The 25,925-nt window shown below is 36.1% G+C and overlaps 1 protein-coding gene across 1 annotated transcript in view; it reads left to right on the top strand.

The window, feature by feature from the left end:
- The window catches only part of LOC123311437 (neuroligin-4, Y-linked), a 381,697-nt gene that overhangs the window by 271,012 nt on the left and 84,760 nt on the right, over positions 1-25,925 (top strand). Inside the window, exon 2 of the mRNA XM_044895388.1 lies at positions 22,158-22,319. Within this exon, the coding sequence (XP_044751323.1) occupies positions 22,158-22,319 (162 nt within the window). The remainder of the gene's footprint in view (positions 1-22,157; positions 22,320-25,925) is intronic.

Below are 25,925 nucleotides of genomic sequence, written 5' to 3'. Positions count from 1 at the left end.
TTTAAAACACTCTGTCCTAAGTTTAGTACAGGAAAAGGACTGGCACGAGGTGCTGCTTTTAAATTTGTGTTGCTCCATTTTCCATCGGCTGTGAAGTTTGGCTATCAATCAGTCGAACTGCTCTTTTTAATTAAATCCAAGAAATGCAATGACTGTTTGGGTGCTGAACTAAAAATATAAGAGCAAGTGTTCAATGTTCAAGTCCTGGTCCGATCTGGGCCTTGCAAAGTAGATGTATCTGATCTCTGCAGTAATATTACCTACTCTTGAACAGAGATTCCAACTTACCTATATCTTTTCAACTTCGCAATGAGGGCCACATGGTACTCCCAACAGACCTAAAGGTTGACAGACACCACCAAGAAGTTGCGTGGACTCTATTGGCTGAAGCACTTGATTCCCTATCATCCAGAAAAAATTGGGTTTTTGAAAAAAAAAAGTTGTCTAGGTTTTCTAACAATTCAATTGTACCATACTCTTTTTGCCCCATTCATTAATCTTCGTTGAATATTTCGATTTGCTAGCGACTATAAAGTAATTTTCCAACTACAAGATACAACAGGCATTGAATTTCTTGAGATGAGTATATTGTGTTATAGCAGCTTCGCTAAAGTTCAACTCAATTTCTCTGTTGTTCTTCCAGAAGTGAAATTCAACAAAAAAAAGAAGTATATCAATTACCAGCGCAAAATCTGATTCGGGAACCTTGAATCATTTCAAGTTAGCCAAACAATCGGCCGGAACAAAAAGCCGAAACACAAATAGGCCTCGGCCGACGACGACGTCGGCTACGCTACGAATTTCTGGCGAACCGATGGAAACTAATGAAACCGGCGGTTCGAAAGGAATAGAAGACCAATTAAATTAGCCATTTATCATGCGTTATCACGGGAACCGACGGTGGTACGGGAGTTTTAGCGTGTTAGAAAATTTATATCAGCCAGTGAACGAACACATATTGCTCTATGGCACCCCCGCAGCGTGGTCCGTAGTCGGGGTGGAGATACGGGGTTCCCTGCGGGCGTTTGCTGAACCCCGTAGCCTCGGAGTTGAGTGAGATTTTGATTAAATTTTATCATTTTGGTGAATATTAATTTTGAATAGTTCGTCCGGAAACGAATGCTGAGTTATATCGTGTGTCAAATTTTTAAGTTACTGGTGGAAATAGCTCGAGAAGATATCAGGAATTAGAATTAATATGCAATGCCGTTTCATCTTATACACATTATACAGTAGAAAGATAGGAAACCTCATATCTCTAGTACTAAAAACCGACTACACTTTGGTCAGTGCAAACACGTTTGACAATGAGATGGCGCTGAAAACGTACTGTCAATACAGTTCATTAACAGTTTTCTGTTTCATAATTGAGAGAGACGAAATTAATTTCAATATCGATTTTGTTAAGACCAAAAAACAAACATCCTGAGCGACAAAACAAAAGTATAGATTTGTTTTGTGATATACATTTCAGTTCTTTACATATTATTTATAGAATTTTCAGAATCACACTTAAAATACCTTACAGGGGTACACAAAACCTGTATGTTAGTCCTTCAGTATACCTTCTTTATGCTTTTTTTATGAGTCCTTCCTGTCATGGTTTCTTTATGACACAATATACAAATTGATTAATGAATGAACAAAACACTCGCAGCAGATTTCATAAAACTTCGACTTTCCAAACAACAATTTGACAGTCACTCGTTCCCAAAACGAGATCAATAAAACTTCTGCATTTCTGAATATATTGAAGGAGTAGCTATTGAGAATCATTGAATGGACCTATGAAGGTTATAATTTCCTCTCAATGGGCAGTTCATGCAAGGGATGCTTTCTGCATACAACAGTTTGCGTGGATGAGCAATTCTCAATTGACTTGCAGTCTTAGCGTCTTAAAAACACGTTCGACACACAGATGGCGCTCACATCACTTCAGTCGCTTCGTTTCTCACCTTTCTACTCTATAGTCTTTGGTACACATACTTCTATGAACCAACTTATTGTCATGGTTAATGAATGAATGACGTTTGCGGGGGAAACATAAGCTATTTTTCAGATCTCCCCAAGGCCTTTGATTTCGTAAATCATGGAAGGCTGCCGAAGAGTTATTTAACATCAAGAAACCAAAGAATTGTCAATGGTGAATATTTTACATCGGATGATGTGGATATATAACCTTGTGCGTTCCCCTGATCCCACCCTTATTTATTGTATACACAAATTACTTGGCTTTTTTATATTTTTGTTCTTCCAAGAAAGTTTCATTGCGATTGTTTGCTGATGATTCAAATCACTTGATTCGATGTCCTTGTATCACTGTTGCCATTAATGAACTTAATATTTGAGTGGTTGTCCAATCACAATTTTTTCATCAATGTGGAGAAGTCACAATATATGTTTTTTATATTTATATTATATTTTATATTATTTATTTAAATCGAAATTTGCAGATGTAGTAATGAAGCTCTTGTCGTCCAAGAAAACATTGCATGTAGCCCTCAGATATGGCTCATCCGAATGTAGTCCGCATTTAATTTTTTTTCACGGCGTTGCCTGCTTCCTGCGAAGCTTAACATAACCCAAATTGACTGTAGAACTTTTAGATAGATTTTCTCTTCTCTCTAACAGCTCGGAAGCACTCCACAAATTTACAGCGTTTCAATAATTCACATAAGCATCGGCGCTAAACCCGTCCATCTTAGTTCCAAATCCATTCGTAACCAAGTGGACCAAAACGTCCGTATGATTTCCATATGCAAATAGCTCACGATCGGGTGAAATGGTCCGACCGATTGGAACAATAACTTTGGAACGCAGCCCATTCACTATTGCCATCAGTGCCATCAACGTTGAACGTCAAATGGTAATGTCTCAATCGAAAATCGATTGCCGTTAGATTGTTCGATATCTGCATTTGACACCTATTGGGGGCAGACTAATCTCTTCATTTATTCAGTGTCATGTTCAATGTTTCTCTGAACTACGCATGTAGGACAAATATTACACTATTCGATACATGAAGTTATTATTTTATATCCTTTTTTGATTTCCTGTTCGCTCGTTTGTACCTACGGATAAATTATTTTACGTTATTTCAATAGGAAAAGCAGCATCTTCATGAATCATGGTTTCCCCTATACAGTATATCAGGGGATGAAACCAAGGCTCGCGTAGGCAGGGGCGCGTCCCTAAAGTAGATATGTCGAGTACCGGGATCATAGATGAGTATCTACCATATACTTGTTGAGTATATTCCAGTACTATGTTGAATATATTCCACCTTTTAGTTTGTCGCTTGCAGTTTCGAAAAGAGCCACCAGAGTGTTAATGATACTTATTTCGACATTCAAAATTGTAGTCATTTACTCCCCAATATTGCCGCAACAATTTTTAAATCAGAATCTCTGTATTTATCTGTTATCAATTCTGATGCAACATCCTAGGCTAACTTTGGCTTTCAGATTACCGCAACGGTTATAGAGTAGAAAGATGGAAAACGAAGCGACTAAACTGATGTGAGCGCCATCTGTGTTTCAAATGTGTTTCTAAGATCCTAATACTGGTTAAAATATTTGTTCGGGAGCCATTTGCAGAAGCATATGAAATTTCAAAGAACTCAGATGGCCATTTTGATCAGAGGTTTTGAATGTTTTGATTCCTGTACCGCCTTTTGTTTAACTATCTCGTTGTAGTTGCTGATTATTGAATTTTTTGTTTAATTTCTTGGTGAAAACCTCTAAATATCGTTCGAAAATTATTGCATGATTAAGAACTGTGCATCAGATGAAATGGATTTTCCGAAATTAAGTTTTTCACATTACTTAGGAAAATGGAAATGTAGGTTCAGTTTTGAAACTGGTAATATGTGGCCTGGATATTCATTGATTTTTAATTTGATTCCTCCGAAGTGGAAACATTTTCAGGTTATAAAGGCCTGCAAACACTACTGACTACGCCATATGCAGTGAACATTTTACTGCATGTCAATTGAGAACTATTCATCCACATAAATTGTCGTATGCAAGAAGCATCTATCGAAAAGCCCATTTATGACTTTTATACGTCCATTCAAAGATTCACAATTGCTACTCCTTCAATATATTCAAAAATGCAAAGGTTTTATTGATTTCGATTTGGAAATCAAGTAATTGTCAAATTTTTGTTTGGAAAGTCGATGTTTTATGAATGTTCATTCATTAAAACATTTTTATATTGTGTCATAACGAGACCATACCATGAATAAATCATAAAAAAAGCATAATAATCTATACTGACGGGCTAACATAGAGGTCTTGTATACCTCTGTTAGGTGTTTTTATTGTGGTTCTGAAAATTCTGTCAATAATATGTGAGTAACGGATATTTGTATATTGAATATTCGTTTATATTAATTTCTGATATAAATTGTACAAATACAACTGAGTTTATCAATTCAAAACAACGTATTTTACAAAAATAACACCTTTAACGTATAGCAGATCACCTTATACTCTTGTATACAAATCAGAGCTCTATTCGTTGTCCATAATTTAAAATTTTTTATAAATTGCAAACAATGTTCAGATGAATACTAACATCCTGGTCACAAAACAAAACCGTACTTTTGTTTTGTCACACAGGATATTTTTTTCCTGGTATCAACAAAGTCGATATTGAAATTCAATACAAGGAATAGAGTTCGAATTTCAAGCCCCCCAATTATAAAACAGATAGCTGTCATTAAAATTTCTGTATTGACAATACATTTTCAGCGCCATCTCATTGTCAAATATGTTTTCACTGGCCAAAATGTAGTCGGTTTTCAGTACTAGAGACGTTTCCTATCTTTCTACTCTATAATTTTTGTTATTAAAGGTTGCCTTAATCCTAAACCATTTTGAGGTTGTCAAGCAAATGAACTGTTAGATGAGCTTTTGAAGGCCAATTTATATATTTCTAATCAAGTCAACACATGAACATCAGATATCTATCAGATATCTGATTAGCTATATATTCAGAAATAAGAAGTATTATCCTGATCCTGATCCTCAAAATCGTGGTGCGTACTTTCAATGCTCATTTATACACGTGGATACGTGGATCATAAAGATTCTTCAGATCCTTCTTTCATAGCTGCATCGTAACTTCAATACCAATACACTGAATGAAATTGGAATCAGGATAATGTCCCTTATATTTAAATACAATATTCCAATCCAGATTAGGGAATCAGTCGGGATGAGACAAGTACTACCATGCCCATGTTCGGTTACCTATCATACGATAATGAGGCCGATCAATTAGAATGTAATGAATCCGATAACGCAGCTCCAATTATCACGAATTCCAGCAAATCCAACAGACCTTTGGACATTTGTCATAATGAATCCCCTAGGAAAGCTTATCCACATAATTCAATAACGGCAAATTCCGTCATTATTAGAATATCGACGCCGGTAATGCATCGAAAATCGGAATAAAGATATATTGAACGGTTCGCTGGAGCTGACGTGAATAATATTGAGGGGGCGAAAATACGCTCCTGTTGAATTTATGGCGAAAAATAAGCCGTGTTCGCACCCGCCGGTAATATTAATCTACATGTTCGATATCATTGGTCGGTCAGTACCTAGAAATATCGAGCGCACGCTTTTTGAAATACCTATATATAATATTGACTGAATGGAAATCAATCGCTTTTCCATACCCCAATATACAGCTCGGTATGCAAATCAAACTGCACATTTTCCATAGATACCCATATCCAATGATGAATCCATTGTTACCCGTTGTTTTATTGATGAATGATTGAATGAAAAAAACTGCTTCTATATCCATTTCCATGTAACGAAAATATTACAATTGAAAATACCGTATTGAAACGAACACTTGGGATATCCATTTTAAAAGTAATGCAACCTTTTTTTATGAATAACTTCAACATTCCTTAGAATATATCGGTGGAACATTTGTCCTATCTGAAATTTGATTTGAGATGTTCATACTCTGATGCAGAATTATGAAGATTTTTTGTGCAGTTGAATTACTTCGAAAAGTGCGAAGAGAAAAGTTGCAAAAAAGTTTGGTGGAACTGGCCTCTGGTCTCAGTTCTTATACATGTCATACGTGTCATTATATTTGAAAATATTTGTCATTCATCAAATAATTCACAAGCTGCCATGAATATTATCTGCAAAATTTGTATGCAAGGAATAAAGAATAGATTCACCCTCGAAAAAGTGGAAAAAAACCTCTTCAAAAACATTTCCTTGGATCAATGTTTAAGTGACTCCATTGTTCGGATCAACTTTCGACAAGCTCGTCTCCCAAGAATATCATCTTTATCCAAAAGTGAAACATATTCGGAAAGAACAACTCTTCTTGTAGAAAATCTCGAAATTTCATAGAACTTAGTGCTACCGGACTTTTTCGAGGGTCAATTTTCGACACGTGTATCTCCCATAAAAATCATCGCAGAGCAGAAAGTGATATATAAACCGAAAGTGCATTTTTTTACTTGATAATAAATCTCGAAATTTCATCATCTCAAAGAAAAATCATCGTAGAGCTAAAAGTGATCCAAATTCTAATAGCAACTCTTCTAATTATAAATTATAACTTCGCTGCAAGCGTTTGTAATTTTTAAATGATTTCCCTATTATAGTACGAGATCCCACTGCAGAATTACTATACTTTATTCAACTTTATTTTAGCAGTCGGTTGGCCATGGAAATTTGACACATTTCACTCTGTATAGTACGAAAATGTGGGGTTATGAAGCTTGTCAAAACATTTTTGGATTTTAAATCAACGCTATGTTGCCCGTTCTACGTAAAAGTTTCTGTTAATACGTATTTTATCACAATGTCGAATCTCTTCGGAAAATATGTGACGAACATAATTGAAGTTTATACAAACTGATTGAAGGCATAGCAAATCCAGTTATTTGCATGGAAAATACAAGAGATCAGTATAATGTCATAATATGCACTCACTTGAGGAGAGTTAATGTTCGTTATCTTCTTTGGCTTACATCATTTGTAGATTTCAAAAATATTAACCCGAAGATGAAATGCATATGATGCAGTGGTTGGGAATGGGTATCTCCCGAAGGAATTAACAGATAATTACAAGAATGTTGAATTCTTCAACAAAAATCATCTTGCATCAATGTAAGTAAAAGGAGTTGAAGGAAGTTTCAAGTTAAGATGCAACTTCACCGTTGAACAAAAATTTCACATGAATAAACAAGTAACAGGGCAACTTGCGCGTATTTGTGGCTATTCATCTCAATACAATGATGTAATTATAATAATTAGGTATTTATTAGTACCTTAAGACATTTACATTGTATAGGACAAGTCAAATGAAAAACAGAAAAATCCATTTTAGGGAACTCATTCTCCGATGACATTTATCAAAATCCTGTAGTAAACTTTTCGCATTAATTCACTCAAAAATAAAATTCTCAAATGCAACCACTTTTTTGGGTCTTCCAATAGAAGGAAATTCTTTGTTATACTCTTCATTCACAATCTTTCTGATTGTGGAAATATTCAGCTGAAATATAAGTCTTTTAGATTGAGATAAAACATTATATAAATTCTCTTACATTGAATATGTTCGCTATCGTCTGACGTATTGTGGATTTTAAAATATCAGGGTATAACTATTTGAATGAGCGGACCTGAATTCTAAATAGCACTTCCTGAAACCCTGTCTCTTCTTTCAATTACTTTCGGCATTTTCGAATTTTCGTAATAAAAATTGATATTAGTTGTGGCAACGGCATCATGACATTAACGACATTTCATGAGTGCCAACCTAACTTCGTTCTAGTTACAAAAACTTGAGAAAATTATTTCATGGCCAACCGACTGCTAAAATAAATTTGAATGAAGTATACGTTCATTACGTACAGAGACAAACACACATTTTCACATACGTTTATGGATAGGAGAATACACTGATAACACCGCAACCTGTCAAAAGTGGCCGCATGTAATTTTAATTAAATTAATGTTAATCAATATTCCAAGAGAAATTTCGTTCACTCCGTTTTGAAATAAAATATCATCCACATCATAGCAATGCATGTAAAGAATACTAAAATCCATAGCTGCCGTTGCACACTCGGCCGCAACTACCTCGCAGCCAGGTGTAAGCAGGTAACATTTCGACGTATTTCTACGTGGCAGACCTAACTTGCGGCTATTTTTTCACAGGCAGCCATACATCATCCTAGTCGAAAAAAAATTTGCTTTAATTTGATACCAATAACATCCGTGTACGTCATGAACGTAGAAATACGGCGAAATGTTACCTGCTTACACCTGGCTGCGAGGTAGTTGCGGCCGAGTGTGCAACGGCAGCTATGGATTTTAGTATTCTTTACATGCATTGCTATGATGTGGATGATATTTTATTTCAAAACGGATTTTGAACCGTTTCCAAAAAAAATTATTTTAAGTACTTAAAAATGAAAAATAAAATGGGTATTTAAAATTTAAAGCGTTTCGTTTCTATTGCACAAGTTGGCAACATCGACTGACATATGCGTTGATTAATAAAGGACAACAAATACACTATCTTGATGAGATAGACAAAGATGGCTGTCTATGAAGTCTGCGACGAAGGTCGTAAAATTTTATAGGATTTTTATGGCCGGTTGCTGTTGAAACTCGGCAGTTAGTACACGCCTTATGATGGTTGTAGATCTACAGCTGTTATTTTATAAACAAGTTTTTGTTCTTTTCATTTTCTAGTAGGCGCTGTTGCCAAATCGTAAACTAGAAACGAAGCGATTCAAATTTTGAAACCTCATATTTGAAGAATGATTTTGAATAGTTTCCGCGGTGCATTTGAAAAATTCATGAATGATACTCATAATTATTCAGTTTAAACTTGCTTTTTCTGTGATAACCCAAATTGAGGAGAATTCCCGGAATTTTTCGGAGGTCAACTATCAGCAATAACCTATCTCTCAGAAAAATTATCGTAGAGGCAAAAGTGAGACATATTCTGAAAGAGCCACTTTTCTTTTGATTAAATCTTGAAATTTCGTCGTTTTCGCTGCAATCATTTTGTCCTGACGATTTTCAAGTGACCCTATCTTTTTCGGAGTTTTTCGTTGTTTCGCGTTTCACGTCTCTTCCGGAAAAATCATCATAGTGTAGTGATACATATTCTGAAAGATCAACTTTTCTAGTAATAAATCTCGAAACTCGAAAAATGACTTCCAATTTTACTTATTTAATCATTTCCACCCTGTCATCTCTTTTTGAATGTGTAACTCATTGAATCGATGCCAATTTTCAAATCTTTGATAGTATGAGAAGAATTCTTTCTCGAGTAGAAACATGATGAACATGCAATAAGAAATTCTATATTTCCAGTCTAAAGGACAACATGACAAAAGGGATGAAAGCCCATCTCCAGGTATCACCATGGAGATAATTAAGCCCGGATTCAAATCCGGCATCTGAACCGAGAATCTTGGACATTATCGATATTCGAAGATGGACCATCTTACATGTTTCCTTCGTTCCTTCGGAAAATATTAGTCGCAAAAGGCAAATAATCCGATCAAAGAGTTTCGAATTCGCGAGGGTCGAGAGGTATTAGCGACGGAGGATGGGATATACTTATGAACGAAAAAGACCGGCACCAGGGTCGTCGCACGAAATAATGGACTAAAAGGAAAGAATCGCCGGTTTAAGAGCCGGCCAAGCGTAAAGCTCCCAGGGAGCGAATGAAAAGGTCCGGGCGAGCACAAATCATTCGAAACCTGCCGCGCGCGAGCTTCAAAATGTAACAAATGCGAGCCGCATGTACGGCAGTTATAATTTTTATGGCGAGATGCTCAAGAAATATCTTGTGGTGAGATGCTCGAAAAATATCTTATGGCGTGGCAGATAATGCAGGGTCGGATATAAATAAAAAAAAATTTTGACTAGAAATCTCTTGGGGAATTTACAGTAGGAATTTCAGTAGGTGCTAGCTTCGCGTAATTCTTTATCAAGATCATCACAACAGATCTGAGCATATAAGATCCCGAGTTCATTCTCAGAATATCTAAGGAAGGAACAGTTAATGGGAGAATTAGAAATCACAGAACCTAAGTACTCCTCTATAACCAAGTGTTATATCTCATCAGGCCCATCAGCGGATTTAAAACAGATAATTGGGTTGAAATATGATTTGTGAAGATTATGTCTGATTAGATTAGATTATTTGAAATAAGTGTTTGGTTGTGTCTGGAACTGACGCTTCTTCAGTTTTATCAAGGAGTTGATAATACTCCACAGTTTTATCTAACGGTTTGCACACAAAAAATTCAACTTTCAGTAGGCTATGCAACAAGACCGAGAATACAGATTCAATAATGATTTCTTTCAACGTATGAAATGCAATTCTTTCATTGAGTTACGTCAAGAATCCAAAAAATCTGAGGCGAACGAAAATATTCTTGGTACCGTAGATTCGGGTGACTTGGGACAGTCCTGTAATTTGGGACAGTTACCCTCCTTGCAGATTTCTTTGTTTCTTACCATTTATGAGTGGAGGGACAAACTCATAAGATTGTGTAGCGTCTGTTCGGTTAGTTTCAATTAATTCCTGTTGAGTTTGCCGTGACCAGAGCGTTTGAATTGACAGGAAAAATTAACGAATTCAAGAGAGTAGAAGCGCGTGTTTTAATGGCCCTTATACTTTCTAGTATCCCGTACATGTGATTCAATTTGTGCATGTGTAATTTTTTTCTGGATACGTGAGATATTAGATATGTCATGAAACAAGGTCGTTTACAAATCAAACGGCAATATGGATCTCATTAATTTATTTTGTTGTTTCATAGGGTGACTTGGGACAATGCCGAATAGATACAGGCAGTGCATTGGCAGCAGGAATTATGCCGACTTTTCGCAGGATATTATTTTACGTTATTTCCACAAAGAAATCACCAAAGAATGAAAGAAATCAAAGTTCTCTTATTTTGATTAGTGTTTTTACATTTGAGTTGCAATATATTTACTTTCACTGTAATAGGGGTTCCTCGTTTGATTTCCTTACCCAATTTCAACTATATAATCACGAATTCTAATTTTTTAAAACTATACACCGTCCCAAGTCACATATTCCATTTGAAAGTTGAGAAATCAATAGATTTTAACTTGTGTCCCAAGCCTCCCCAATCGGTGGATGACTTGGCACAAGCCTACTTTATTTTTTTCAAAATGTATATCCGAATTCTTAAGCATAGTATATATCCTAATCAATAGTCTGAGTCATTAAACATATTCGAACCTCTTTTCCAGATATAAATAGGTCACTGTTTTGAAAATATGAGTTCCAAGTCACCCAAATATTCCGGTAAAGATTTCAACCAAAATTCATAATTTTAATACCAAATACATGAATCTTAGATGAAACGAAGTATAATGTTTTTTGTACTTTCAATCATGTAAGAAAGTTTTACTTATTTCAGCGAGAATTTCAATTTGTTCAAGTTTCTATAAATATTTCTGTTTTTTCATCGGATTTTCAGCGTTCACTATAATGATTGAAGAAGAGTGTAGTTAAGTATGACAATAAGTTCTTCTTTATAATATTCTAAGAAAATGTAGGTTCCTCAATTCACCTCTCACTGATAGCACATAAACTCATTTTTTTGAGAACTGGCAGAATCACATCCTACGAGGTAATCAACAATTTTCTGATGACACGTCAATATATGGAAACAAATCAATGGAACAGTTGAGGTGAAACCCGTGTAGCTTCTGTCATCACGTTTTCGAAATTTGTTGATTAAAACTGTGTAGTTTTTTTATTTGGACCGAAAACGGTAAGACATCGCGAAACAGTACATTGAAAAGATTAATAATCTACAATCTGCAACAACATTGGATTATTCGATTCTGGAACATTCATCACTAGAATATTCCTCATCCAGTCCTAACAATCTGGAAGTGGGATTCAATAAAAAATGCTTTTTTCTCATCGTTAAGGACACTCAATATGATTTGCTCATAATTTTAATACAAAACAATCTAGAATGCTTACTTGATAGTGTAACTAGAAAAGGGTACGACAGAAGCTGAAAATTTCCTTGTTTAACTTCACCCACCTGAAGATGCTACTGTGATAGCGAAACACGTGTCAGGTTAGTGAAAATCATATAATTCTGTTCTAAACTAAAACCGTTTAAACGCAGAATATCGACCTCAACAATTCCAAGCATAGATTTTTTTTTGAAAATCGTGTTATATTCTCCCACTTGTATATCCATAGACTTTACACTAAATTTGTCTATGTCGAAAGACATTTTTGGCGTTAAATAAGGAGAAATAACATAACTCTAGGCCAAATATATATGATCTTCATAAATATCAATATTTGGACATAATTACCTGTTTTGAAGAGCTAAGGAGCATATTACGGATATTTATAGATAAGGGAACCCTGACATGGTAAATTCATTATGAAATTTGCCTGCTTTAGTGGTTTAAATCTCTCAAATTTTTCTGATTGCCAACTTGGACAGAATCATTTTTTTTCCTAATTTTAAGTGGAAAGTTTTTCGGTCATATCAAATCATGAGTAGGGCCTTTATTTTGCATTAACAATATGACAATATCATTATCATTGATATTTCTGGATCGATATTTCATCGTTCATCATCATTGCACCATCACTGGCTGCAAACCCTGCCTCGTCAACCGTAAGCGACGGAATTATGAATTTTTTATGAATCCGGAATCGTTTCAAAACATCCCATCCGTCAAATTTATGGATAGTCAATAGCGTTTTGTTTCGTTCCGGCCGGCGGGCGACCGCGGCCGTAGGTAAATAAATGTGTTATTTTTGCACCGGCGACAAGTTTCGAATACACCGATCGCATGTTAGGCCATAATTAACCGTCCCCGATCGTGTACAAACAAGAACGGATAACCGGCGAGAAGTGAGGGACTATACGCTAAACCAATTTGCATGTTTAAACTTTTTCCGATGCAAACACAATAATGCTCCGCGAGCACGTTCTGTGATCGATGCTTTTTTTTCGTAATTGAATAGTTCAATGTCGGAACTCCGCTTGGCAAATCGAATTCTCGTAAAAAAGTCTCCAGATCGGATCAACTCAAAGTTTGCGTCCGTTCGCCAGGACAAAAGTTGGCAATTGCGCAATTAAATCCTAGTGTGTATGTTGAGCCTTAGTCTATTCAAAGTCGTCCCTTTTAAAAATTTCTGTGTGTTCATGTGATATGAGTCGCTGCTTGAAATACCTCACATTATAAAAATATACCACATTAGTAGACTGTGGTATACTGTGTCACCTTTTTATTCGGAGGGGGACATATTTTGAGCAGAATTGTAAGCCGAAATCTCCTCGACCCTAGAAGCAGGGGCTATCACACCTAAATTCTTAATGGGAAATAGGGGGTGAGGTTTACCTCAATTGAAAGATCACTTATCCCTATGAATACTATGGTTTGCAAATTTTTATTGATTCCTTCAAGTAGTAGTTACAGAAGGGACAATTTGAAAACTTGCCAGGCCAGTGGCAAGTTCGACAAAGATATTTTCAAAGAAAAAGCCGGAACATGTCCATTTTTATTCGGAAGGGGACATATTTTGGGCAAAATTGTAAGCCAAAATATCCTCAAACCTAGCTGTAGGGGTTATCACTCCCAAATTCTTAATAGAGAATAGAGCGTAAGCTAAACCTCAATTGGAAGACAATATGTCTCTCTACATAATACTGTTGCCTTCCAATTGAGGTATAGCTCACCCTCTATTTCCTATTAAAAATTAAGGGGTGACAACCCCTACACCTAAGATTGAGGAGGTTTTTGCTTACAATTCTGCTAGAAACATGTCCCCTTCCGAATAAAAATTAACCTGTTCCGGCATTTTCTCTGAGAACATCCTTGTCGAGACATAATTGGCCTGGCAATTGACAGGCCCTGTAACTCTTTCAAGGACTCAATAAAAATTTGCAAACCATAGAATTCATGTAGAGGGCCAAGTGATCTTTCAATTGGGGTATAGCTAACCCCCTATTCCCTATTGTGGATTAAGGAGATATAGCTCCTACACCTAGGGTTGATGAGATTTCGGCTTACAATTCTGCTCAAAATATGTCCCCCTACGAATAGAAATTGACCTGTTCCGGCATTTTCTCTGAAAACATCCTTGTCCAGACATAATTGATGGGTTCATAGCTGAAGTGAACCAAGTCCATGCAGCCTAGTTTTGAGATGAATGGCTTAGAAGTTGTTTATCACCTATTAATTCAAAAGTGACTTCTTTAGATTTTAAAAGTTTAGAATGTCAGCATATGCTCACATAAGAATAATAATAAATAAAGAAGTCACTTTTGAATTTATTGGTGATAAACAACTTCTAAGCCATTTATCTCAAAACTAGGCTGCATGGACTCGATTCATTTCAGCTCTAAACCCCTCAATTGGCCTGGCAAGTTTTCAAATTGTCAGCCCCTGTAACTACTACAAGGACTCAATAAAAATTTGTGAACCATAGTATTCATGTAGAGGGTCAAGTGATCTTTCAATTGAGTTATAGCTCACCCCCTATTTCCTATTTTAAATTTAGGGGTGATAGCTCCTATACCCATGGTTGAGGAGATTTCGGCTTATAATTCTCTCAAAATATTTCCCCCTACGAATAGAAATTGACTTGTTTCGGCATTCTCTCTGAAAACATCCTTGTCGAGACATAATTGGCCTGGCAAGTTTTCAAATTGTCAGCCCCTGTAACTACTTCAAGGAATCAATAAAAATTTGCAAACCATAGTATTCATGTAGAGGATCAAGTGATCTTTCAATTGAGGTGTAGCTGACCCCCTATTGAGAATTGACGAGTGATAGCTCCTTCACCTAGGGTTGAGAAGATTTCGGCTTACAATTCTGCTCAAAATAGAAATTGACCTGTTCTGTCATTTTCTCTGAAATCATCATTGTCGTGACATAATTGGACTGGCAAGTTTTCAAATTGCAACCCTGTATATGGGACAACAAGCTAGAAATAACAAGTACTCGAACAAAAAATTTTCATGTGACTAACATATCAAAAAAATTTTATCTCCATTTCTGTACTATTCCGATTCTACAAAGAGTTCATATTGTAGGTATCACAAAAGGTACAACGGGATAAAAATAATGGGTAATAAGGATTGTTACAGTTTAAAGATTATTATTTGTTCATCTATTCTTTATTACGGACAGTAAGAGAAGAGTTCGATAACTGATTTGAATAAACAAATCATCGATATATTACAAACGAGTAACGAACTCTCTTCCAACCCTTTTATGAGGGTCAACTCAACTCGAGCGCGAAGTCGTTAAACAGAAGCCTGAATTTCCAACTTAATTGGATAAAATTCACGAGTCCTTCCTAATCGTTCCAGGGAAACCCATAAATATTTCTGTGATTAAATTTGCTCGCATAATTAATCATAAATAAATATTTCGCCATATCGTTTGCGTGATGACCATTTCAGGCCGATATCTGATTAGAGACGAGAACGCAAACATGAAACTCGGCGAGATCAGGGGTGGCTTTAGGGAGGGTTGAGTGAAGGAGGAAGAAGGATGGACCGGGTTTTGTTAGAACATTTCAGGCAAAATAACTTTTTATTTCACCTACATGAATGATCGGAAGTAATTCTAGGCCATATAAATTATCGGACTGCAAATGATTAGAGTTTGAGTTTGAATAAAATATTGTCACAAATATAAAATATTGTACATTATGGAAACATCTTGAAGCAATTCAAAAATTCTGGAAAAGCGTTGTGAGTAATAATGCATGTAAATATTCTAGGGTTACATGAAATTTTCGGTATTTCTGGTAATAACAATGCTTATTTCAGCTTCAATTGAGCTAATCAAGCTCTTTAGGTGTAGATAAAATAATGATATTGAGACGCATAACACAGGCCGATATAATTATCAACAACTGTTACTATCTTAATCGAACTAGCCAACCACCACTACTGAGATTGCCGAAAGAAAGACTGTCTCATCAAGGAGGACCATGGTTTTGACCTTATTTAAATCTTGTCAGAGCAATAAAACCGCTTCCTCGATGAGAACACCTCCGAAACTCGCTGTTCCTATTGATTTCCACATATAGTAACGAAATACTTTTTTTTGTTTTTATTATTTTATCTTATTTGAATTCATACGAGGATATATTGAAAAATTCTTAGCCTACTATAGAACCAAACAAAATTTAAATGTCAAAATATTTTATTACTCAACATATTCTCCTCTTAATTGGATACATTTATTACAGCTAACCTGCAACGTCTCCAGACCTTTCAAAAAAAAATGTTTCTTCTTGCTCTGCGAACCAGACCTCCGCAAATTTTATTACCATCTCGTTGGAAGAAAATTTACGACCTTTTAAACTTTTTCAGTTGAGGAAAGAGATTAAAATCAGATTGAGCCAAATCTGATGAATAAGGGAGGTGTTCTAGTAATTCAAACCTTAAAGCACGAATTTTTTGCTTGGCAACATGACATTTGGGCGTCGTCCTGCAAAAACAAAACACCTTGCGATAGCTTTCCGCGTCTTTTCTCTTCAATTTTTTCCCATAGAGTGGTTAGTAATGTCGAATAATAATCTCCGGTTATTGTTCTACCCTTATCATCATGATTACTCTATGGCAATCCCAAAAAACTGAAGCAACAACTTTTCCAGTAGATTTTTGGACATGAAACTGCTTAGGTCTTGGAGAACCATTTTGAAGCAATTTTTCTCATGTCCAAATTGACGGGAACTATATGATGAACGCCTTCGTATGAAATATTCAGTGCTTCAGATATCCGTTTTAGCCCAATTCGACGGTCTGATAAAATCATGTCATGAACTGCATCGATATTTTCGGGGACTGGCACAAAAACTGGCCTTCCCGATCGGTCATCATCTTCAATGGAAAATTTACCTCTTTTGAAGCTTGCAGTCCAATTTTTCACGGTAGCACACGAAGGACATTGAACACCAAGGATATTAAGCATATCTTCGTAAATCTGCTTAACTCTTAACCCTTTTGAATACTGGTACTGATGATGGCTCGATACTCCAATTTTTCGATATTCACAATTTCGGTGGTCATCTTCTTTCTCTTAATTTATTGCCTAACTCTGTTTCACTTTTTTGATTTCACACTGACAGTTCTAATGAGTTATTGTTCGATGCTATGGTAACGCAATATTTTTTTATGCATGGAACTGGTCTAGACTAATTAGATATCAATACATTCTCGAAATTACTAGAGCTTATGCCAGCATTTAATTCACTAAAGTCTAGTCACTTGTATATCGAAAACATGGTCAACATCTTTTCTTGCTCGATGAAACAGCCTTTTTTTCAGCACCCTCAGAAATGGTGGTTTGCCTATAGTAATAGTTATTTACGTCTGTTGAAGGATTCATCATTTATAAATTCGAAATTCAGCTAAAGCTTTATTTACTGAAAGGCACTAATTATTAGAGACAGATCAATACTGAACGTTGTAAGGAAAACATTTGGATATTAATTATTATTGTAACCAGGAATTCAGAAGAGATTCGAATGAAACAAATTTTAAACTTTCGTAAACAATTAGTAGTTTGGACAGAAATTTTTTCCACTTCCATGCAGTCTCCTGAACCTTCCTATGTTGCAACCTGTATGTAATTCTAGGCACGTCCCGTATCATGGATTGAACAATTTCATCACGAAACGCCAGCGGATTATATTGTTTCAGAATCGAAGGTCGAGAAAGTTACATTGCAGCTGATTTTCGTTTTACCTGAACACCGTTCCAACTTTTACGTTCCACATAAAGAAGTTCTGGCCGACCGTAAGTTATTCCGCTCCGAGATATTTCTGTCCGGACTGGTAACTTTTTGATCAATCCGTTCGCCAGGAAAGTTCGATGATGTTTGGTGGGAAGATTGATTTTTCGGTTAGTTTTCGGAAGAAGGAAGAAGTTTTCTATAAGGATGAGGAAGTCCTGGTTCAATCTGAACAGAGAAACACCGGTTATAACATCATATTAGTCTAAAGCAGAAACATGCAGGTTTCTAAGCCTCATACCTATACGAGGATGTATTGATATATAGTTAGCCTAGACCATGCATAAGAAAAATATTGCGTTACCATAGCAACGAACAATAACTCATTAGAAGTGTCAATGTGAAGTTTGAGGTCAAAAAAGTAAACCAGATTTACGCAATAAATTAAAAGAAAGAAGATGTCCACCGAAATTGTGAAAATCGAAAAATTGGAGTATCGAGCCATCATCAAGTACCTGTATTTAAAATTGTTAAGAGGTAAGCATATTTACGAAGATATGCTTAATACTCTTGGTGATCAATATCCCTTTTATGCGACCGTGAAAAATTGGACTCCAAACTTCAAAAGGGGTAAATTTTCCATTGAAGATGATGACCGATCGGGAAGGACAGTTTCTGTGTCAGTCCCCGAAAATATCGATGCAGTTCATGACATGATTTTATCAGACCTTCGAATTGGGCTAAAACGGATATCTGAAGCACTGGATATTTCATATGTTCATCATATAGTTCACGTCAATTTGGACATGAGAAAAATTGCTGCAAAATGGATCCTCAAATGTTTGAATATTGACCAAAAGCGTGAAAGGATAGAAGCATCGCGTTCGATTTGTGGTCGATTTGAAAACGATGTAGACTTCTTAAACCGAATTGTTTCTATAGATGAGACTTGAGTACATTTTCACGATCCAGAGACAAAGCAACAATCGATGGAATGGCGACACTCTGGTTCTCCAAGACCTAAGAAGTTTCGTGACAAAAAATCTGCTGGAAAAGTTCTTGCTTCAGTTTTTAGGTATTGCGATGGAGTAATCATGATTGATTTTTTGGATAAAGGTAGAACAGGCCCGGATCTACGATTTTTTCTGACCGGGGCAAAAATTCATGATGGCGCCCCCCCCCCCCTTCTAAGGTTCGTAGGAAAAATCTAATTGCATATTCGTCATCGCTTTCAACCCGAGTTATTTTTTTCACTAGTTCGAGGTCGTATAGATTATGCAATTAGATTTTTCCTAAGATGAGTACTTTGGGAAAAAAATCACTCTTATTTTTTTCCCATTGTTCCATCAAAACATATTTTTTCTCATTATTCCTTTAAAAGTTATTCTTTTCCCAAAATACTCCCAAAAATTGCATATTCGTAATCTACGACCTCGAATTAGTAAAAAAAATGACTCGGGTTGCAATCGTTCGAAAAATAAAAAAGTTTGTATTTACAAGAATGTCGTTTACAACCCGCCCTCGTCTATCGTTTTTACCCGCGCTTCATGAACGAAATTATTCCGAACAAAAATTTATTTTTTTAGCTACATATGTCGACCCGGATCATTTTACATATTAATTCAAGGTCGTAGATCACGAATATGCAATTAGATTTTTGGAGGATCAGTATTTTGAGGAATAAATCACTTTTAGTGCAAAATTTCGGAAATATTGGTCAACTTTGAAGAGCTGTAGCAGCTAGAAAAAAGGCACTAGTCATATGCTGTTTTTTTGTGATGAATTGGTTCTTTGCGAATATAAAAAACCACACTTCATTCATCTATCACGAACATTTCAGATATTATGAATTTTTCCGCGAAGGTCCAAAATTTCCGATTTTCCATCTACCATAACTTGAAAAATGATTTTTTTTAAATATCTATTTGCATATTCGTGTTCTACGCCCTCGAATTAGTGTACAGAATGAATTCGGTTTTGATCGGAGACCAAAAATATTCTTCAAAAAATCGCCCACTCTGTATATATTTCATTTTGTGAAAACATTTTAAAACACTCAATGTCGTGAAACTTTTGTATAAAACATTTTTTTGTACCTCTCTTAGTAACAAAGTTAAAGGGGGGCTCAAATTATGGTGAAAAACTCGGTACCTACATCTATGGAAAATTTGAAAAAATTTCAATCTTACTGATTTCCACCAAAATTGGTGTTTTTACTGAGGCATAGATTACGAATATGCAAATAGAATTATGCTGAAAGGATTAGTTTTTAAGTTATGGTCTATAGAAAATCGGAAATTTTGGCCCTTAGTTCCAGATGAGAAGGCGATGAGTCGACAGGCAAAGAAATTACTGCTGGACGCAGTGTGAACATATCAGTTCTTTCAACCTTTTTCGGCTTTTTCACCCAAGTGTGACGGTCATTCGTAGATGATTGAATAATATGCAGTTAATTGATCCCTCATTGATTTTAAAGATTTAAGGCATAGTTTATCATGGTTTATCATGTTTCCATTCTACACTTTCCATTTTAGCACTAGGAAATTAATTTTTTCCGAGAAAATCAAAAGTAAAAAAATTTTAACCTCTGGTTGATTTTGGCGCCCCCTTGAGCTGGCGCCCGGGGCAAGCGCCCCGCTTGCCCCCCCCTAGATCCGGGCCTGCAGGTAGAACAATAACCGGAGATACTATTCGACATTACTGACCACTCTACGGGAAAAAATTAAAGAGAAAAGACGCGGAAAGCTATCCAAGGATGTTTTGTTTTTGCAGGACAACGCTCCTGCACACAAATCTCATGTTGCCATGCAAAAAATTCGTGATTTAGGGTTTGCATTACTAGAACACCCCCTTTATTCATCAGACTTGGCCTCATCCGACTATCATCTCTTTCCTCAACTGAGAAAAAGTTGAGGAAAAGAGGTTGTAAATTTTCTTCCTACGAGGAGGGAATAAAAGCTGTGGAGGTCTGGTTTACAGAGCAAGAAGAAATATTTTTTTTGGACGGTCTAGAGACGTTGCAGGTTCGCTGTAATAAATGTATCTAATTAGGAGGAGAATATGTTGAGTAATAAAATATTTTGACATTGAAATTTTGTTTGGTTCTATAGTAAGCTAAGAATTTTTCAATATATCGTCGTATAGGGAATAGTTTTGATTTCGGACAAATCAGTCCCACATGTCAGTTGGTTGGCTTCTTAAGACTTGTGGAAGGGGTTTTTCTGTCTTTTTGTTGTTTGTGGTTGTATATGTTTTATGTGAATACTTTTGTTGACATAACTCCTGAAGACGCCTAGCAGGCGGATCTAGTCGAGTGGCTTTGAAATAAAGAATCCAGTGAGTACAATTTGCCTATCAATTAAGAATGCATATTTTTGCAGCTTAATTCAGCTATCATGCGCCCTCTACCTTAAATAACTTCACAGCAGTGTGAGCCATCCATCGACTTCGTCTTTCCGATTGAATTAATAAAATAAACAACATCCCAACTGTACGCAAAGCGTCACAACGAGTCCCGCCTATCTAATTCATTTATTCCAAAATCCGAAATCATATAAGTTTTAATTAACACGGGGAACGTTGCCTTTGGTTCCAAAACATGTTTGTCTCCGACAAAGCGGAAAGAGTCCTGACTCCCAGGGCCACGTTTGGGGATGTCCCGTTGAATGGAAGATAATAAACGTTATATGTACGCAATGCTGCTACGTTCGCCCTACAGTACGTATGAGTTGACGTGAAAAGGGACCCAGCTGATTTGTTTGGAGTCATCCGGTTGAAACCTGCTTTTTGTCGTGCACGGTTTTTTCTCAATTACCCCTTTCGAAGCGACATCGCAACGTTGCTTTGTTTGCCTTAGTTTGTATGTTTTCAGGACCTAACTCTTACCGTTTATCACTTTCGTCCAAAGTCATGTGATATTGAAGTCGCTGTCATTCCCAAAAAAACACAACCTATAGCCGAATTCTAGCAGATCAATCACGGCTGTTTCCAATACCTGTCTCCCCAAAGTTTCCGTTTATGGAGATACACGAAATTATCTTTTTTGTACACGATTGCCTGATTTCACTTACCTATATGTATAGTTACCTAACCCTTCAGCAGATGACAATTCGTTTTATCGTTAATATCAATCGACGAATATTCATATTTTCAACCCAGAATCACAAAAGTATTTTAGAGCTCACATCATCTCATCAACGGCCACTGGACAATTTTTCTATGGGCCAACAAAAATCTAGAGATTTTTTTGCGGGGCATCTGAGAACAACTGCTCATGTCATAAAGTAATTAACTAGAGCTATTAGAGTGGTCAACTTTTTCCTGATATAAAATCCTAAATCGAATCCGAAATATTTAAATCAATTTTTTTTCCAGCGGGTACAAGAGAAGGTGGAGTGTCTCCGAAATTTCCAGTGGTTGTCTTCATTCATGGAGAGAGCTACGAATGGAATTCTGGAAATGCTTACGATGGTAGTGTCTTGGCCAGCTATGGTCAACTCGTAGTCATCACAATCAATTATAGACTAGGAATTCTAGGTGAGTGTAGTATGATACGAATAGAAAGTACTGGATGTATTTCACGCACGTAGCTTTTCATCTTTAGACAGATTTGGCTCCATCCTCTGAAAGTAACCAAATGAAATTCATCTGAAACTTCAACATGAGGATCAGGAAAATTTTACCGAAATTTATTGAATCCGATAATTCCAGTTGATAAAGATACTTTATGATCATATTCATCAAATTTATCTAATGGATTCGTTTCACCCTTTCTATAGTCTCTGAAAATCGTCATTTTCATTTAAAATCCCGAGATTACACTCAATTATCTCTGTCCATCAGAGCGTTAATTTAATCTTTTCTAATTGAATAAGGATTAGGAATATGGGAGGACACATTCATGGATACATAATTATACAGGCTGTCCCAGATAAGATATGAAACATTGTAATGTGAGATAGAGAACACCTAGACTCTAGCTCTAGAAGATCACCAAAAACCCCCTAATGTAGAAGTATCTAGAATCTATCACCGATTCATCCGAAATTTGAAATCATGCTTTCATGAGGTTCCAGAAAACTGCATTCAAATATCATTTGGTTAGCAGGACCGTATCACATAAATTTGGACAGTTCTTGAATTGTAAATTGAATTTCATGATTTTTCGATATCTGTGTAGACTGTAAGATTCATTTATTCAATTCGCCAAAAAATATTGCATGACACCATCCAGGTTGCCGAGGTCTGATTTTTTTTCTTGATAGTGGCAATAATTCTTTCTGTCGTATCGATAATTAAGATCCTTTTCATCCTGTACTTTCAAGGAAGTATGGCTTTCATATTATTCCATTGTATCACAATATTGAACACACAAGGAAATATGAAGAACAACATGTTTTCATTTGTTTATTGAATTACCGAAAAATGTTTGCAAATAAAGACATGTCAAATGTCAAATGCAAACAAACCTGACTATGGGAATTACTGAAATATTCACTTCGTAAACATGGAAATCTGAATTCCTTATCAGAGATGGCGTTGACACCTTTCCGCTATTTTCTCCGATATCTGGAGTAGAGTAAGCTCATTACACCTTGGATTTTAACGGGAAACCCGTCCTCCTTTATATTTCTGGTCTATTTACTGGAATATTTTCTACTTCGACTGTCTCCTTTTTCCGCGTATAATATTCCAACTTCCGCTCCAAAATGGATTATGAAATGTCGACCCAGATTTTCGCTAGGAAGAGTTCTACATTATTCATAGCGAATTTGCATATACAGTCTTCCCTAATTCTATATAGGGAAGGGACAAACGGCATTATCGAATTGTCGCGGATGTTAGTCGAGAAAATTGTGGAATATTTTAAATTTCGAATTCTGCATGCTGAAGAAGTGAAACGGGGAATTGAACTGAACTGTGGAAACGATCCGGAATAGATTGAAATGCGCTGGAGGTTCGGTTTGTTATAAACAAGTTTGAGGTTTGCATGAGGTCAAGAAAAGTTAGTTTCATATCTGCACCATCAAGTTTTTCAGAGTTTTTTGTATTAAATCAAATGGAAGATCCTTAACGAGAAGCTTTCATGTCTTTCCATGCAACGATATACACTCTCAAAGATAAGAGAGAATCTCTTGAAAATGCGAAAGCTCAATTTCAAACTGGCTTATATTTTCTGTATGACTATACTTTTTTCAAACTGGGATAAACTCTAGCTTCCAATACCTTTCTATGAGTTTACTAAAATGCTTCGCTGGATTAAAATGAAAGAAGGTTTGAAGCAACGGATGAAAAACTTGTTCATTCATTTACAAACTACTTCAAGTGGTTACAAACTGGTGAATGCGCTGGTTCTACGTTAAAATTGAAAATGTGGCAAATAGTTGTGTTTGTTCTAATAAGAGAACCCCTTCTATGAAAAAGGTTAAGGTGGTGAGCAGTCTCACAAGACGTTCAAAGTTGAAACTGCATCGTAGTAAATATTGAAACAGTAAGTTTTCACCAAGAAAAAAGGGGGCATAGCTTCGGTATTGGAAACTTTTTGATTTCTGAATATATTGAAGGGGAAGCAATTTGAAATCATTTAGTGGACATATACAGATCATGGTGTTATGCAAGAATGATATTTTGAATGCTCCTGACTGAATTACCATAAATTTTATATTTTAGCACATCATCATATAAACAGTACAAAACTAAAACAAGAAAACACATAAGAGAAACAGAATACATCCGTGCAATATTGAACGTAAATAAATACTAACTTATTTGCTGACTTAGGTATATTATTATAATGATAATAATAGAAACTTGGTACAGCATCAGCAATGCAAAAAACGCTCTTCGAAAATATTATAAAACGGTAAAATAATTCAAGGACGTCTCTATAGAAGTAAAGGGGTAATATGTTGAATTGGCAACGTTTTCCAACAGACTCGAGAAACGTATCATGAATGTCATTCATATTGTTATTAACGTCTCACTCTGCGAGAATAAATTATATCATGAATTTATATCGCTTATGAGTCGAGCCTGGAAATGCCCAGAGATCCCTATTCAGATCTTCTACCCTCAAAGTTTATATTCTCCATAACGCCAACTACATCTCGTGAAGGTATTTCTTCGAGGAACAAAACTAATTGCTCTGGGAACGAAACCCCTCAGAGCGACCGTCCTCCGCTATTGTAACAGGAACGTGAATTATTCATCCTTCGAAAAACATAAAACAGAAATATACTTTTAATGTCTCCATCCGCGTTTTATTTTTCAATTCGGCCGGCGGCGGCATGTTTCAAATCAGAAATGTATGCGGAATTCAATGACGGATCTGTCCCATGACGATACCCGGCTTTTAAAAACAGCGAAATTTGGTTTTTATTGGATGTACTGCTATGCACTGTGTACCTACCTTAAATTCTCCATCTGGGTTTATATTGCATTTTAATATTTCAAATTGAGACGGCATTTACCTGATGAAAATGTAGTCGGTACCTAATCATTGCTATAATACGAAATGAGAAAAAGAGATTTCGCTCTTGATTTCATTTATAAGCAAAACAGTCATTCATTCACTTACTCACCAACCAAAATCATCTCAGTAGTTTATTGACCTATTAAAATAATTTCTTATAAAAAAACAACAAAATAACGAATGTTATTGTCTTGACTTGCCTGCGGTTGCTTGACGAATTGTTGTACGTTCGATGACTGCAGGTAGTAGTTCATTTTGGGAGCCATGAATTGGTGTAGGAGTATGCAGAGAAAGTGAGGTTTTCTTCTTTGCGGGGCAGATGGCGCATCGTTACTCCATCCTCCGTTTGGAATATTCAGCGCTACACTGTACTGACGAGAGACAATGATCCCGAAACCGGTCCACAGTTGCACTGGGATGTGTCGACTTCTCTGGGATTTCCTACGCCCGTTCATTACTAGCTCGCATTGTTGGAACGACAATTCTTCGAAATTGTTGTTTCCAATTTGATTTCCAACGTGCCCGGTTGGCATGTATTTGACCATACAATATAATTGAGTGTACAAGCATGACCTCATGAAAGATATCAAACAAATGGTGATGCTCGATGGTCAGACTGTTTAATATGTGTCTTCTACTTTTTCGAACGTCTGAACTCACTAATACTTCTG

Source organism: Coccinella septempunctata, chromosome 4 (assembly GCF_907165205.1).
Source record: "Coccinella septempunctata chromosome 4, icCocSept1.1, whole genome shotgun sequence".
NCBI classification, from domain to species: Eukaryota; Metazoa; Arthropoda; class Insecta; order Coleoptera; family Coccinellidae; genus Coccinella; species Coccinella septempunctata.
Note: the sequence above shows the minus strand (reverse complement) of the source record. Positions and strands in the feature narration are given on the sequence as shown.